Source organism: Triticum aestivum, chromosome 5B (genome assembly GCF_018294505.1).
Source record: "Triticum aestivum cultivar Chinese Spring chromosome 5B, IWGSC CS RefSeq v2.1, whole genome shotgun sequence".
In the NCBI taxonomy this organism is placed as follows: Eukaryota; Viridiplantae; Streptophyta; class Magnoliopsida; order Poales; family Poaceae; genus Triticum; species Triticum aestivum.
The window spans coordinates 619,019,758-619,035,199 of NC_057807.1; the positions used below are offsets into that span (position 1 = coordinate 619,019,758).

Below are 15,442 nucleotides of genomic sequence, written 5' to 3' on the forward strand. Positions count from 1 at the left end.
TAGGGTTTCGACGGCAGGCATCGGCAGGTCACGCGACGGTTTTTTTGGGCGAGTATCGAGGCGAATGTGCAGACGTGCGGGCATACGGCGACGACGTACGGCGTACGGGGGCTAGTGTACGGGCGACGGGTGTGGCATACGCGGGCGGGCGTACGGCGACGCGGGGTGGACATATGGCGGCGGGCGGGCATTCCTATATCAAAGGTGAAATGACCATCCTACCTAATATACGTTTTTTTGGGGGGGGGAGGTGGGGTGTTGTACCAAAGCACTTCTCCAGAAACAATTCATAAGAAAGAAAGTAGTAATAACCTGCAAGACGCTAAACCAGCCTGGTGTTGTTGTAGACTTGTTTTCTTGTCTTAAATTAGGCTTAGGGTGAGGCATCAGATGATAATATTAGCTTAGCTTAAACACACCAACGAGGAAAGCTGTCGCACAATTGTCACACCAGAAAGCAACCTCGCTAGCGAGATGCAGCATTGTTCTCGTCGCCAATTCTCCCAGGGAGAACGTGAAGCATACCCTTGGCCTGGGTGGGTAGCAGTACCCTGCACGAAAGCACTTCACGCGTGTTTCACTTCGTGACAATAATTTTTTCCATCACGCAATTGCTGTTTCACCCCTCTAATTTCAATCTCAAGTTGCTAGGCACACATACCATGTGCTACCATGAATTATGTAGGTATTCGGTGTGTGTGCGCGCGCGTGGCGGGGAGGGGTTGCGTTGCTTGACGGTGGCCACTGCTGTGAGGCGTGGGCATGAGCCTTCGGGGCACAATGTACTCCGTCGTTGGCCGCTCTTAGGGCTTGTTCGGCAATCATCCAGCTCCGCAAAATACAGGAGTACACAAAGCACCACTTTGGCCACTCCGTGAAAATAGGCTGCGGGCCGCTCCCGCTCCGGTCGCTCCAGGAGCGAAGAGCTGCCGAACAGGCCCTTAGACAACGTCTTTCTTGGTTGGATCCGAATGATTCCCGCCTTCCACTTGTCATTTCGTCGGCGCTTTTGATGGATGGTGCGTAGATCTAGTTGGGATGATATTATGGTCGTTCTCTCAAGGTGTCTGGCTTCGGCCGTGATGCAGCCTTTGTGCTCTTCGAGTTTAGCTAGTTGCTAGTTCGAGGGCTGAGCACCCCTTGTCCTGCTCGTTCCCACACGTTATGTGGTGCCCCTCCCCCCCTCTCTATCTCGTCAACGTTATCTCCTACGGAGTACCTATCAATGGAATGATACACAATGAAAAAAGTGAGACAGCACACTGCTCTTTAGGAGAAGCGAGACAAAAAGATTTCAGCCTGCTTTTCCGCATAACTAGGCTAATAAATTATCGTCTTTCTGAATTGCAAAGAGCACATCATCGACGTCGTTTCTCGCAAAATCAATGGTAAGGTGTTCCGAATTCGTGACCCGACCCGACCCGACCCGACAGGCGGGACCTTCAGCTAGACTCCCCAACCCGTGCCATTCCTCGGCATTTCAAGACATCAATTGGCAGCTCACATCCAACATCTCCATTAGCCAATGCTCAAAAGGTAACCTATTTTAAGGAGGCATAAAATACTCCGAAGAGAAAAAAAAAACGCAGAGAAGAGAGGGAGGAAACAAGAGCCAAGAACACAACACAAGGAAAGAACAGCCCATGCCCATCCCCCCCACCCATCAGCAAGCAGCAAGAAAGCACGCCACTTCCAAGGCCCGGCTGGCCCTCCCTCCGTCCATCCACCTCATTCGCCCCGTAACCGCCCCAGCGATTACTGATTAATCCTCCTCCCCTCCTCCCAGGTTGGTCGCCGATCAGTCTCCAAATTTCTCTCCACTATTATTCCTTCCAAATTTCTTGCTTTCTATTCTTGGGGTTCGGTGGTGGTGATTTTCCCGCAGCTCAGTTTTATTTCCCTTTTCTTTTTACCAGAAACAAGTGCTGCCTGTCTCCTCCCTCCCTCCCTCCCTCCTCTGCCCTCGCCCTCGCGGCTTAATCCCAATTGGGTTGGGTTGGAGGAGCAACCCAATTGGGGATTAATCAGAGGAGGAGGAGGAGGATTCGCACTCACCTCACCAGCCTTCTTGCTTCGTTCCGTTCCTGGGATTGGCCAAGGCGCATCCACCCGCAGCTCTGCCGCAGGTTGGTGACGAGTGGATTACTTCCCTGTTTAATTTCTGCATCTTGATGAGATTGTCCGGCGAGGATCGGATGGATCCTCTGCACTTCCTGATCCCAATCCGAGCTGCCCGCTGCCCGTTTCCAGTTCGATGTATCATATCAATCTGTTTCTCTCCCGACTGCTCTTGTTGTTTCTGCAGGCAGCCATTTCATTTCCCGGCCTTTGATGGCTTTGGATCGTCAATGCCCAATGGTTCAGTTTTTCTTTTCACGGGCTGCAAGTGTTCCCCAGTTCTGTGGATGGATTGCTCTTGTTTTGTGCTCTGTCTTTTTTAGCTGGGAATCTCGATCGAGTATTGGGGGTAAAACGAGGACTGAATGAAACCAAGTCAAGTTGGTAACTGCTGAATGTTTCTTGTTGACGAAAACTGATCCTTTCTCTGTCCTGATGACGACTTGGTTTGTTGGGTTTCCTTGCGCCAGAATTTTCGTTCGTCCTTGTGCGTGATTTCTGTTAATCGATCTCCTGTGTTCCTGGTTCTTACGCCCGTTGGATCTGGAATTAGAGATCGGTTTATCCTGCACGACATGTTTACTTCTGTTCTGCATCTGTGTTAAAGGTGTCCAATTTCCTTGTTTTCCAACGTTGATGAAACTTCTGAATTTGAGCAGCTCTTCTTGTTCTCAACTCCTACAGAGAGATGGATCTAAATTGGTGTTGACTATTTGTGTCAATTCAGTTTAACTGCATGCACATATGCACATACAATCAGAATTCTTTTGTAGATCATTAGTGATCGTTTCCCATGCCGAAATTGATTGGCAGTAGACTAGTCCTCTTATGCTACAGCCATATTCAGATATTTGCATATCATCAATCACAATCATCCTGTTTTTTCGTTGGATCCAATAAGGGAGAACAAGATTAGATCATATTTATGTCTTTTCGTTCTAACTGCTGCTTTGCTGGTGCATATCTTGACCTTGTTGTTACTTCCTCCCATTGTGCAGGAGTAGAATCATGAAGCTGAAAAACAGTTTTAGGGAGGCCGATCCGATCACGGTGCAGAGGGACTATGGTTTCAGGCCAAACCAACCAGCTGTTGTTCATCAGACAAGATGCAGATGGATCATTGGAGATGTGACCGAGGTGTTTGATCATAACACATGGAAGCTTGGCAAGATTGCAAAGATTGTGAAGAATGATTACTTTGTCATCAGGCTCGCCGACTGCATCCAGTTGAAAGAGTTCCACATTTCTAGCTTGAGGGTTCCACAACCACATGATGCTCCCACAGCTCCTCCTTATGGCAAGCAGTTCCCTGCAGCTGACAACAAGGTAAGCAACATCCAGTTAGTTCCTGGAGCATGTAAATGTGCTACTTTTCATCTCTGAAATGAGTCGCTTATTCGACAGTTAATAGTTCATACTCTTTCATGATGTTTGTTTCTGGTCACATTATTTTATATATCCATTGTTGTTACTTAGAATTCTTTCTTGCTACTTACTACCCATGAAGCAACCATTCATTGCTTGTTATTTCGGTACTCTAGGAATATGGTCTAGGCATCTTTGGAAGTAGAAGGGGAGGACTAGGCCGGCCGTAGACATGAGTTTTTTTAGCTTGGGCTGAAATAGCCATGCCCTAAAAGACTAGAAGGAAGGGAAAAGGTTTGCAGAGTTCAGTAGATAGTTTCCTGGGAAATGCTTATATCAAGTCCACATGCTTGATGGGCAATTCTGGAACTAGCACGGCTGAGATGGGATCAACTCACCTTGATTTCGCTACTTTTGATGAGTAGTGGAGGTGTTCCTGCGCATTGCTTCTCTGTTCTCCTCTGTAAATGTAGCTACCAAGCAGTTGCAGCAGTCACTGCTTTTAAGGAGGAAAATGTAGCTCAGTTGAAGTAATTCAACCTGTACGCTCTGAACGAAGCAAATGCACACACTGACGATAAATACAACATGCTGGTTGGCACCACCATGAATGAATTGTACAAATTGCCACAAAATCTCATAATTTGTCCACTGCTAGGCTTCAGTCTGTAACTGAGGCGTTACACTTTCTTCCGACTGTTCAACAGTTGTGTAATTTCTCAAACTTTTCTCACTGTTTATCCATCTTCTCCAGGTGACCCGAAGGGGCAAGCAGCTGCCTGCTGATGTGCTCAGAAGATCAGGCAAGAAGAGGAAATCGTCCGAAGTTCTTGATTTTTCTCCGCAGCCAAGCCAGAGAAGACTCTTCCAGGTGGCCAGGGAAGAGGCCGCCGCCGCGGAGTGCTCGGTGGCGAGCTGCAGCGCCGCGAACGACGACGTCGGCGTCAGCAGCGGCCGGCGCGGGGGCTGCTGCTCCGTGGGGCGCGGCGACGCCCAGTCGCGCGTGGTGGCCGCCTCCCCGCGCGCCGCGTGGTCGTCGTCGGACTCGGACGGCGCGCTGAGCGACGGCGGGCCGGCGGGCGTGGGCGTGGACGTGCACGAACTGGAGCTGGAGGCGTACCGGTCGACGGTGCGCGCGCTGCACGCGTCGGGGCCGCTGACGTGGGAGCAGGAGTCGCTGCTCACCAACCTGCGCCTCTCCCTCAACATCTCCAACGAGGAGCACCTCCTCCAGCTCCGCCGCCTGCTCTCCTCCTGAGCCCGATCCTCGTCGCCGGCCACCGCTGGCTCGCCGACGGCTTAATCATCACTCATCGAGGCGACTCCGGTCCAGTCCAGACAGACGAACACCGCAGGGCGCTGCGAAATAACGGAGGCCGATGTGCCGTGGAGCTCTCTGTTTTTCCCTTCCGGCAAGAGAAGAATTTTGTTCGTTCGTCCTGTGTAGTCGATGCAGCAGCAGCAGCTCCAGCTTCATTGCCGACGTAGAGAGAGCTCTGCAGCGTACGTCGTCGCCTTCCTCCAGTCCAGTCCAGTCCAGTAGCATTGGGCCATTGACTCTCCTGAATTACTACAACTAGTGCTGGCCTTGCCTTTCTATCTATGTAAATGTAACTAAATCCATCTACTCACTGATCTGCTCCAAGATTATTATTGCTTTTACTTGAATATATCATGTCTCGGTAAAATTCTCCCGGGATCAACTTTTGTTACTCTCTGAAGGTGATAAGCTTGGAGTCGACCGACCGACTAGCGCACCAGGCAGTACCCAAACTCGATCGTCCGGCCATGCGGGCACGTGTATGTCTCGGCCCGGCACGCGGCGCGCGGGCCACGTGCCATGGCGCGCTCCGCGCGTCTCCTCGCCGAACGCGTGTCGACTTGAAGGCCGTTAAAGTGCGTCGGCACTGCCGCTTGCCTCGGCTGTCTGCTCTGCTCCCGTGGTTCTCTTCTTGCGCGGTTGCGCACTAGCTTTTGCTTTGTAGACTCTGTATCATCGACGAGCTCCGACCTCGACTTAGCTCCGGGCAGCAGGCGACGATGTCGGTGAGCCTCGTGAGGGCGTCGCTGCCGGCCTGGTGCACGGCGGCGGCAGCGGGGAGCAGCGGCCTGCGCTCTCGCCTGCGCGGCACGGCGTGCTCCGGTCGGCGCGTGGGCGTCCGGTGCAGCTCCACCACGCCGCCGGGTTTCCCTCCCGGGCCGACGCCGCCGGGGTTCCCCGCGGTGCCGTCGCCCGAGGAGGTGCCGGGCACGGCCCGCCCGCCCGAGGAGATGCCGGGCACGGCGCGGCCGCCGCAGGAGATGCCGGGCATCGACACGCCGCCGGAGTTCAACGCGCCCCCGGGCGTGGACGTGCCGATGCCAGGGGCGCCGGTGCCGGGCACGCCTCCCAGCCCGGAGCAGCCGGGGCCGTTCGTGCCGTCGCCGCCGAGGCCGGAGATCCCGACCGTGCCGCCGAACCCCGACGTGATCCCGCCGCCGCCGCCGGAGGTGGATCCGCCGCGCGCCCCGCCCGAGGTGGTACCTCCGCAGCCGTCCGACGTCCCGCCTCCCTTGGTGTGAGTAAGCGCGCGCAGTGCCCCCGGCCACGACGGTGACCCGAGATCCGCTGTAAAATAGCGTAGTAGTAATATGTGCAACTAGCTTCCAGCTGCTTCAAATAAAATAAAGAGGATTGGCCGCGGCGCCCTGTTCCGGTGTAAATTTTGTCACGGATGATAACATGAATCTTGTCACAGTTCTCTGAACTCTGGGTTGTAGTACTGGGACAAGAGTGATTTAGAGCCTGACTGCTCGCCATCTTAAAATTCAGCTCCGCTCCAGAAAAAATAAGCCAAACAGGATAGCTTCATGATATGCCGCTTCATAAAAAAATAGAATCTGGGATACAAATTCCAATTTTTTATGAAGCTCTTCAGGGTGCTTCAACAAACTCTAGAAGCTAAAGTTGGGTGGAGAAAGGCAAACCAAACAGGGTAGCTTCATGATATGCCGCTTCATAAAAAAATTAGAATCTGGAATACAACTTTCAATTTTTTATGAAGCTTCAAAGGGTGCTTCAACAAACTCTAGAAGCTGGAGTTAGGTGGAAATTACCCACCACTGTCACCAGTAACTGGATACCTTTCGTTTTTTCCCTTAAAACCAATCAAATAGATCCTTTTATCAAATTTCTTATTTTTAAGCTGAAGCTAGATAGAAGTCAAACATTTTCTTTGCTAGTGCTACAACTTCTGGATGAAACTGCTTCAAAGTGAATTTAATTGAGCGAAACTGATTTTGATGAAGCGGAGCAGTTTCGAACAGGCCTGTCGGAGTAATGGACCACGGGTAGCCTCACCCGAGTTCCTGAACCTACGGGTTCCGTTATTGGTTATTGACCAGAGAGATGTCTTGGTCATGTCTGCATAGTTCTTGAACCCGTAGGGTCGGCACGCTTAACGTTCGTTGACGATATGGTATTATATGAGTTATGTATGTTGGTAACCGAATCTTGTTCGGAGTCCCGGATGAGATCACGGACATGACAAGGAGCTCCGGAATGGTCCGTAGGTAAAGATTGATATATTGGATGATATGGTTAGGCCAAGGGGTCAGGCCCACGGGGCTATAAGTCGGTGCAAAAGGACTTTTGCGGAGGCCAGGGGCCAAACGCCGGAGACCCTGGCGTCTGGTCCTGGGCCAGACGCCGAGGCCCATGGCGTCTGGGCCAGACGCCAAGGATTGTGGCATTTGGTCCTGGAGTCCGAGTGGGACTCTTTCCTTTCGGGCAAAACCGACTTTGAGGAGGCTTTTACTCCAAGTTTCGACCCCAGGGCTCAACATATAAATAGAGGGGCGGGGCTAGCACCAAAGACACATCAAGAAACACCAAGCCGTGTGCCGGCAACCCCGTCCCCTCTAGTTTATCCTCCGTCATAGTTTCCGTAGTGCTTAGGCGAAGCCCTGCGAAGATTGTTCTTCACCAGCACCGTCACCACACCGTCGTGCTGCCGGAACTCATCTACTACTTCGCCCGTCTTGCTGGATCGAGAAGGCGAGGAAGTCATTGAGCTGAACGTAACTCGGAGGTGTTATGCGTTCGGTACTTGGATCGGTCGGATCGTGAAGACGTACGACTACATCAACCGTGTTGATAAACGCTTCCGCTTAGCGATTTTCAAGGGTATAAAGAGACACTCCCCCTCTCGTTGCTATGCATCACCATGATCTTGCATGTGCGTAGGAAATTTTTTGAAATTACTACGTTCCCCAACAATGGCATCCGAGCCAGGTTTTATGCGTAGATGTTATATGCACGCCACAAGTGAGTTGTGGGCGATACAAGTCATACTGCTTACCAGCATGTCATACTTTGGTTCGGCGGTATTGTTGGATGAAGCGGCCCGGACCGACATTACACGTACGCTTATGCGAGACTGGTTCTACCGACGTGCTTTGCACACAGGTGGCTGGCGGGTGTCAGTTTCTCCAACTTTAGTTGAACCGAGTGTGGCTACGCCCGGTCCTTGAGAAGGTTAAAACAGCACTAACTTGACGAACTATCATTGTGGTTTTGATGCGTAGGTAAGAACGGTTCTTGCTAAGCCCGTAGCAGCCACATAAAACTTGCAACAACAAAGTAGAGGACGTCTAACTTGTTTTTGCAGGGCATGTTGTGATGTGATATGGTCAAGACGTGATGCTATATTTTATTGTATGAGATGATCATGTTTTGTAACCGAGTTATCGGCAACTGGCAGGAGCCATATGGTTGTTGCTTTATTGTATGCAATGCAATCGCCCTGTAATTGCTTTACTTTATCACTAAGCGGTAGCGATAGTCGTAGAAGCAATAGTTGGTGAGACGACAACGATGCTATGGTGGAGATCAAGGTGTCGCGCCGGTGACGATGGTGATCATGACGGTGCTTCGGAGATGGAGATCACAAGCACAAGATGATGATGGCCATATCATATCACTTATATTGATTGCATGTGATGTTTATCTTTTATGCATCTTATCTTGCTTTGATTGACGGTAGCATTATAAGATGATCTTTCACTAAATTTCAAGATAAAAGTGTTCTCCCTGAGTATGCACCGTTGCCAAAGTTCGTCGTGCCCAGACACCACGTGATGATCGGGTGTGATAAGCTCTACGTCCATCTACAACGGGTGCAAGCCAGTTTTGCACACGCAGAATACTCAGGTTAAACTTGACGAGCCTAGCATATGCAGATATGGCCTCGGAACACTGAGACCGAAAGGTCGAGCGTGAATCATATAGTAGATATGATCAACATAGTGATGTTCACCATTGGAAACTACTCCATTTCATGTGATGATCGGTTATGGTTTAGTTGATTTGGATCACGTGATCACTTAGATGATTAGAGAGATGTCTATCTAAGTGGGAGTTCTTAAGTAATATGATCAATTGAACTTAAATTTATCATGAACTTAGTCCTGGTAGTATTTTGCAAATTATGTTGTAGATCAATAGCTCGCGTTGTTGCTTTCATATGTTTATTTTGATATGTTCCTAGAGAAAACTATGTTGAAAGATGTTAGTAGCAATGATGCGGACTTGGTCCGTGATCTGAGGTTTATCCTCATTGCTGCACAGAAGAATTATGTCCTTGATGCACCGCTAGGTGACAGACCTATTGCAGGAGCAGATGCAGACGTTATGAACGTTTAGCTAGCTCAATATGATGACTACTTGATAGTTTTGTACATCATGCTTTATGGCTTAGAACCGGGACTACAAAAATGTTTTTGAAACGTCACGGAACATATGAGATGTTCCATGAGATGAAATTGATATTTCATACTCATGCCCGTGTCAAGAGGTATGAGACCTCTGACAAATACTTCGCCTAAAAGATGGAGGATAATTGCTCAACTAGTGAGCAAGTGCTTAGATTGTCTGAGTTCTACAATCACTTGAATCAAGTGGGGAGTTAATCTTCCAGATAAGATAGTGATTGACAGAGTTCTCTAGTCACCATCACTAAGTTACTAGAACTTCATGATGAACTATAATATGCAAGGGATGACAAACACGATTCCCGAGCTCTTCGTGATGCTGAAATCAACGATGGTAGAAATCAAGAAAGAACATCAAATGTTGATGATTGACAAGATCACTAGTTTCAAGAAAAGGGCAAAGGGAAAGGAAGGAAAACTTCAAGTAAAATGGCAAGCAAGTTGTCACTCCCGTGCAGAAGCCCAAAGCTGAACCAAAGCCTGAAACTAAGTGCTTCTACTGCAAAGGAAATGGTCACTGGAAGCGGAAATGCCCTGAATATTTGGTGGATAAGAAGGATGGCAAAGTGAACAAGGGTATATTTGACATACAGGTTATTGATGTGTACCTTACTAGTGTTTATAGTATCCCCTGAGTATTTGATACTTGTTCGGTTGCTAAGATTAGTAACTCGAAATAGGAGTTACAGAATAAACAGAGACTAGTTGAGGGTGAAGTAACGATGTGTGTTGGAAGTGGTTCCAAGATTGATATGATCATCATCGTACACTCCCTATATTTTCGAGATTAGTGTTGAACCTAAATAAATGTTATTTGGTGTTTGCGTTGAGCATAAATATGATTAGATCATGTTTATTGCGATACGATTATTCATCTAAGACAGAGAATAAATTGTTATTATGTTTACATGAATAAAACCTTCTATGGTCATACACCCAATGTTGATGGTTTATTGAATCTTGATCATGGTGATACACATATTCATAATATTGATGCCGAAAGATGCAAAGTGGATAATGATAGTGCAACATATTTGTGGCACTGCCGTTTGAGTCATATCGGTGTAAAGCGCATGAAGAAACTCCATAAAGATGGATTTTTTTGAATCATTTGATTATGAATCATTTGATGCTTGCGAACCGTGCCTTATGGGCAAGATGACTAAAACTCCGTTCTCCGGAACAATGGAACGAGCTAGTGACTTATTGGAAATAATACATACTGATGTATGTGGTCCAATGAGTGTTGATGCTCGTGGCGGGTATCGTTATTTTCTGACCTTCACAAGATGATTTGAGCAGATATGGGTATATCTACTTAATGAAACACAAGTCTGAAACATTTGAAATGTTCAAAAAAATTCAGAGTGAAGTGAAGAATCATCGTAACAAGAAAATAAAGTTTCTACGATCTGATCATGGAGAAGAATATTTGAGTTACGAGTTTGGCCTTCATATACAACAGTGTGGAATAGTTTCACAGCTCACGCCACATGGAACACACAGCGTTATGGTGTGTCCGAACGTCGTAACCACACTTTATTGGATATGGTGCAATCTATGATGTCTCTTATCGGTTTACCACTATTGTTTTGGGGTTATGCATTAGAGACAGTTGCATTCACTTTAAATAGGGCACCATCGAAATCCGTTGGTACGACGCCTTATGAACTGTGGTTTGGCAAGAAACCAAAGTTGTCATTTCTTAAAATTTTGGGGCTACAATGCTTATGTGAAAAGTTTCAACCTGATAAGCTCGAACCCAAATCGGAGAAGTGCGTCTTCATAGAATACCCAAAAGAAACTGTTGGGTACACCTTCTATCACAGATCCGAAGGCAAGATATTCGTTGCTAAGATGGATCCTTTCTAGAGAAGGAGTTTCTCTCGAAAGAAGTGAGTGGGAGGAAAGTAAAACTTGATGAGGTAACAGTACCTGCTCCCGAATTGGAAAGTAGTTCATCACAGAAATCAGTTCCAGTGATTCCTACACCAATTAGTGAGGAAGCTAGTGATGATGATCATGAAACTTCAGATTAAGTTACTACAGAACCTCGTAGGTCTTCCAAAGTACAGTCCGCACCAGAGTGGTACGATAATCCTGTTCTGGAAGTCATGTTACTAGACCATGATGAACCTACGAACTATGAGGAAGCGATGATGAGCCCAGATTCCACGAAATGGCTCGAGGCCTTGAAATCTGAGATAGGATCCATGTATGAGAACAAAGTGTGGACTTTGGTGGACTTGCCCGATGATCGGCAATCCATAGAAAATAAATGGATCTTCAAGAGGAAGACGGACGTTGATAGTAGTGTTACTATCTACAAAGGTCGACTTATCGCAAAAGGTTTTTCGACAAGTTCAAGGTGTTGAATACAATGAGATTTTCTCACTCGTATCGATGCTTAAAAGTCTGTCTGAATCATGTTAGCAATTGCCACATTTTATGAAATCTGGCAAATGGATGTCGAAACTGCATTCCTTAATGGATTTATTAATGAAGAGTTGTATATGATGCAACCAGAAGATTTTGTCAATCCTAAAGGTGCTAACAAAATGTGCAAGCTCCAGCGATCCATCTATGGACTGGTGCAAGCATCTCGGAGTTGGAATATACGCTTTGATGAGTTGATCAAAGCATATGATTTTATACAGACTTTTGGAGAAGCCTGTATTTACAATAAAGTGAGTGGGAGCACTACAGCATTTTTGATAAGTATATGTGAATGACATATTATTGATCGGAAATAATGTATAATTATTTTGCAAAGCATAAAGGAGTGTTTGAAAGGAGTTTTTCAAAGAAATACCTCGGTGAAGCTGCTTACATATTGAGCATCAAGATCTATAGAGATAGATAAGGACGCTTGATAAGTTTTTCAATGAATACATACCTTGACAAGATTTTGAAGTAGTTCAAAATGGAACAGTCAAAGAAAGAGTTCTTGCATGTGTTAGAAGGTGTGAAATTGAGTAAGACTCAAAGGCCGACCACGGCAGAAGATAGAAAGAGAATGAAAAATCATTCCCTATGCCTTAGTCATAGGTTCTATAAAGTATGCTATGTTGTGTACCAGACCTATTGTATACCTTGCTGTGAGTTTGGCAAATGAATACAATTTTGATCTAAGAGTAGATCACTGGACAACGGTCAAGAATATCCTTAGTGAGGACTAAGGAGCTGTTTCTCGATTATGGAGGTGATAAAAGAGATCGTCGTAAAGAGTTACATCGATGCAAGCTTTTACACCGATCCAGATGACTCTAAGTCTCAATCTTGATACATATTGAAAGTGGGAGCAAATAGCTAGAGTAGCTCCGTGCAGAGCATTGTAGACATAGAATATTTGCAAAATACATACGGCTCTGAATGTGACATACCCGTTGACTAAACTTCTCTCTCGAGCAAAACATGATCATACCTTAGTACTCTTTGGGTGTTAATCACATAGCGATGTGAACTAGATTATTGACTCTAGTAAACCCTTCGGGTGTTGGTCACATGACGATGTGAACTATGGGTGTTGAATCACATGATGATGCGAAATAACGGAGGCCGATGTGCCATGGAGCTCTCTGTTTTCCCTTTCGGCAAGAGAAGAATTTTGTTTCTTCGTCCTGTGTAGTCGATGCAGCAGCAGCTGCTCCAGCTTCATTGCCGACGTAGAGAGAGCTCTGCAGCGCATGTCGTCGCCTTCCTCCAGTCCAGTCCAGTAGCATTGGGTCCTTGACTCTCCTGAATTACTACAACTATTGCTGGCCTTGCCTTTTCTATCTATGTAAATGTAAATCCATCTACTGACCGATCTGCTCCAAGATTATTATTACTTTTACTTCAAGATCATGTCTCGGTAAAATTCTCCGGGGATCAACTTTTGTTACTCTCTGGATGATAAGCTTGAAGTCGACCGACCGACTAGCGCACCAGGCAGTACCAAAACTCGATCATCCAGCCATGCGGGCATGTGTATGTCTCGTCCCGGCACGCGGCGCGTGGGCCATGTGCCATGGCACGCTCTGCGCGTCTCCTTGCCGAACGTGTGTCGACTTGAAGGCCAGTAAAGTGCGTCGGCACTACCGCTTGCCTCGGCTATCTGCTCTGCTCCTGTGGTTCTCTTCTTGCGCGGTTGCGCACTAGCTTTTGCTTTCTAGACTCTGTATCATCGACGACCTCCGACCTCGACTTAGCTCCGGGCAGCAGGAGACGATGTCGGTGAGCCTTGTGAGGGCGTCGCTGCCGGCCTGGTGCTCGGTAGCGGTGGCGGGGAGTAGCGGCCTGCGCTCTCGCCTGCGCGGCACAGCGTGCTCCGGTCGACGTGTGGGCGTTCGGTGCAGCTCCACCACACCGCCGGGGTTCCCTCCAGGCCCGACGCCGCCGGGGTTCCCTCCAGGCCTGACGCCGCCGGGGTTCCCCGCGGTGCCGTCGCCGGAGGAGGTGCCGGGCACGGCCCGCCCGCCCAAGGATATGCCGGGCACGGCGCGGCCGCCGCAGGAGATACCGGGCATCGTCACGCCGCCGGACTTCAACGCGCCCACGGGCGTGGACGTGCGATGCCGGGGGCGCCAGTCCTGGGCACGCCTCCCAGCCTAGAGCAGTCGGGGTCGTTCGTGCCATCACCGCCGAGGCCGGAGATCCCGACCGTGCCGCCGAACCCCGACGTGATCCCGCCGCCGCCGCCGGAGGTGGATCCGCCGCGCACCCCGCCCGAGGTGGTACCTCCGCAGCCGTCCGACGTCCCGCCTCCCTTGGTGTGAGTAAGCACGCGCAGTGCCGCCGGCCACGACGGTGACCCGAGATCCGCTGTAAAATAGCGTAGTAGTAATATGTGCAACTAGCTTCCAGCTGCTTCAAATAAAATAAAGAGGATTGGCCACGGCGCCCTGTTCCGGTGTAAATTTTGTTACGGATGATAAGCATGAATCTTGTCACAGTTCTCTGAACTCTGGGTTGTAGTACTGAGACAAGAGTGATTTAGAGCCTGGGACTGCTCTGCGCCTCAAAATTCAGCCCGCTCCAGAAAACACAAGCCAAACGGGGTAGCTTCATGATATGCCGTTTAAAAAAACTAGAATCTGGGATACAGCTTCCAATGTTTTATGAAGCTCTTCAGGGTGCTTCAACAAACTCTAGAAGCTGGAGTTGGGTGGAAATTAACCACCACTGCCACCAGTAACTAGATACCTTTCGTTTCTCCCCTCAGAACAAATCAAATAGATCCTTTTAATCAAATTTCTTATTTTTAAGCTGGAGCTAGATAGAAGTCAAACATTTTCTTTGCTAGTGCTACAACTTCTGGATGAAACTGCTTCAAAGTGAATTTAATTGAGCGAAACTGATTTTCATGAAGCGGAGCAGTTCCAAACAGGCCTGTCGGATTAATGGGCCACGGGTAGCCTCACCCGAGTCCCTGAACCTGTCAAAACTTTGGACCGACTTCGCCCCACGAAACCTCATAGCTTTGGACCGACTGAAGGAAATATGCCCTAGCGGCAATAATAAAGTTATTATTTATTTCCTTATATCATGATAAATGTTTATTATTCATGCTAGAATTGTATTAACCAGAAACATAATACATGTGTGAATACATAGACAAACAGATTGTCACTAGTATGCCTCTACTTGACTAGCTCGTTGATCAAAGATGGTTATGTTTCCCAGCCATAGACATGAGTTGTCATTTGATTAACAGGATCACATTATTAGGAGAATGATGTGATTGACATGACCCATTCTGTTAGCTTAGCACACGATCGTTTAGTATATTGCTATTGCTTTCTTCATGACTTATACATGTTCCTATGACTATGAGATTATGCAACTCCCGTTTACTGGAGGAACACTTTGTGTGCTACCAAACATCACAACGTAATTGGGTGATTATAAAGGTACTCTACAGGTGTCTCTGAAGGTACTTGGCGTATTTCGAGATTAGGATTTGTCACTCCGATTCTCGGAGAGGTATCTCTGGGCCCACTCAGTAATGCACATCACTATAAGCCTTGGAAGCATTGCAACTAATAAGTTAGTTGCGGGATGATGTATTACGGAACGAGTAAAGAGACTTGCTGGTAATGAGATTGAACTAGGTATTGAGATACCGACGATCGAATCTCGGGCAAGTAGCATATCGATGACAAAGGGAACACCGTATGTTGTTATGCGGTTTGACCGATAAAGATCTTTGTAGAATATGTAGGAGCCA

At 47.9% G+C, this 15,442-nt stretch overlaps 2 protein-coding genes and 1 pseudogene across 3 annotated transcripts; all 3 read left to right on the forward strand.

The window, feature by feature from the left end:
- Positions 1-1,650: 1,650 nt before the first annotated feature.
- On the forward strand, positions 1,651-5,145 carry LOC123113674 (uncharacterized). 2 transcript variants are annotated; one of them, XM_044534976.1, is made up of 4 exons: positions 1,651-1,786; positions 1,917-2,126; positions 3,117-3,444; positions 4,238-5,145. In XM_044534976.1, exons 3-4 carry the CDS (start codon positions 3,127-3,129, stop codon positions 4,739-4,741), a joined length of 822 nt encoding a protein of 273 aa, XP_044390911.1. In that variant the 5' UTR covers positions 1,651-1,786; positions 1,917-2,126; positions 3,117-3,126; the 3' UTR covers positions 4,742-5,145. The 2 variants fall into 2 exon arrangements, with proteins under 2 accessions (XP_044390911.1, XP_044390912.1); XM_044534977.1 differs by lacking the exon at positions 1,917-2,126 and having other exon boundaries at positions 1,656-1,786.
- Positions 5,146-5,397: 252 nt separating this feature from the next.
- Positions 5,398-6,186, forward strand: LOC123113675 (vegetative cell wall protein gp1-like). The gene has a single exon (XM_044534978.1). It carries the CDS (start codon positions 5,524-5,526, stop codon positions 6,043-6,045), a length of 522 nt encoding a protein of 173 aa, XP_044390913.1. The 5' UTR covers positions 5,398-5,523; the 3' UTR covers positions 6,046-6,186.
- A 7,257-nt stretch (positions 6,187-13,443) lies between these two features.
- On the forward strand, positions 13,444-14,165 carry LOC123115116 (basic proline-rich protein-like; annotated as a pseudogene).
- The last annotated feature ends 1,277 nt before the right edge of the window (positions 14,166-15,442 follow it).

What these genes read in the sequence shown, in the direction of transcription:
- LOC123113674 (XM_044534976.1), top strand. Translation starts at nt 3,127, where the DNA reads ATGAAGCTGAAAAACAGTTTTAGGGAGGCCGATCCGATCACGGTGCAG. An exon ending in TCCCTGCAGCTGACAACAAG is followed by an intron (nt 3,445 to 4,237) that starts GTAAGCAACATC and finishes CATCTTCTCCAG; the next exon opens with GTGACCCGAAGGGGCAAGCA.
- LOC123113675 (XM_044534978.1), top strand. Translation starts at nt 5,524, where the DNA reads ATGTCGGTGAGCCTCGTGAGGGCGTCGCTGCCGGCCTGGTGCACGGCG.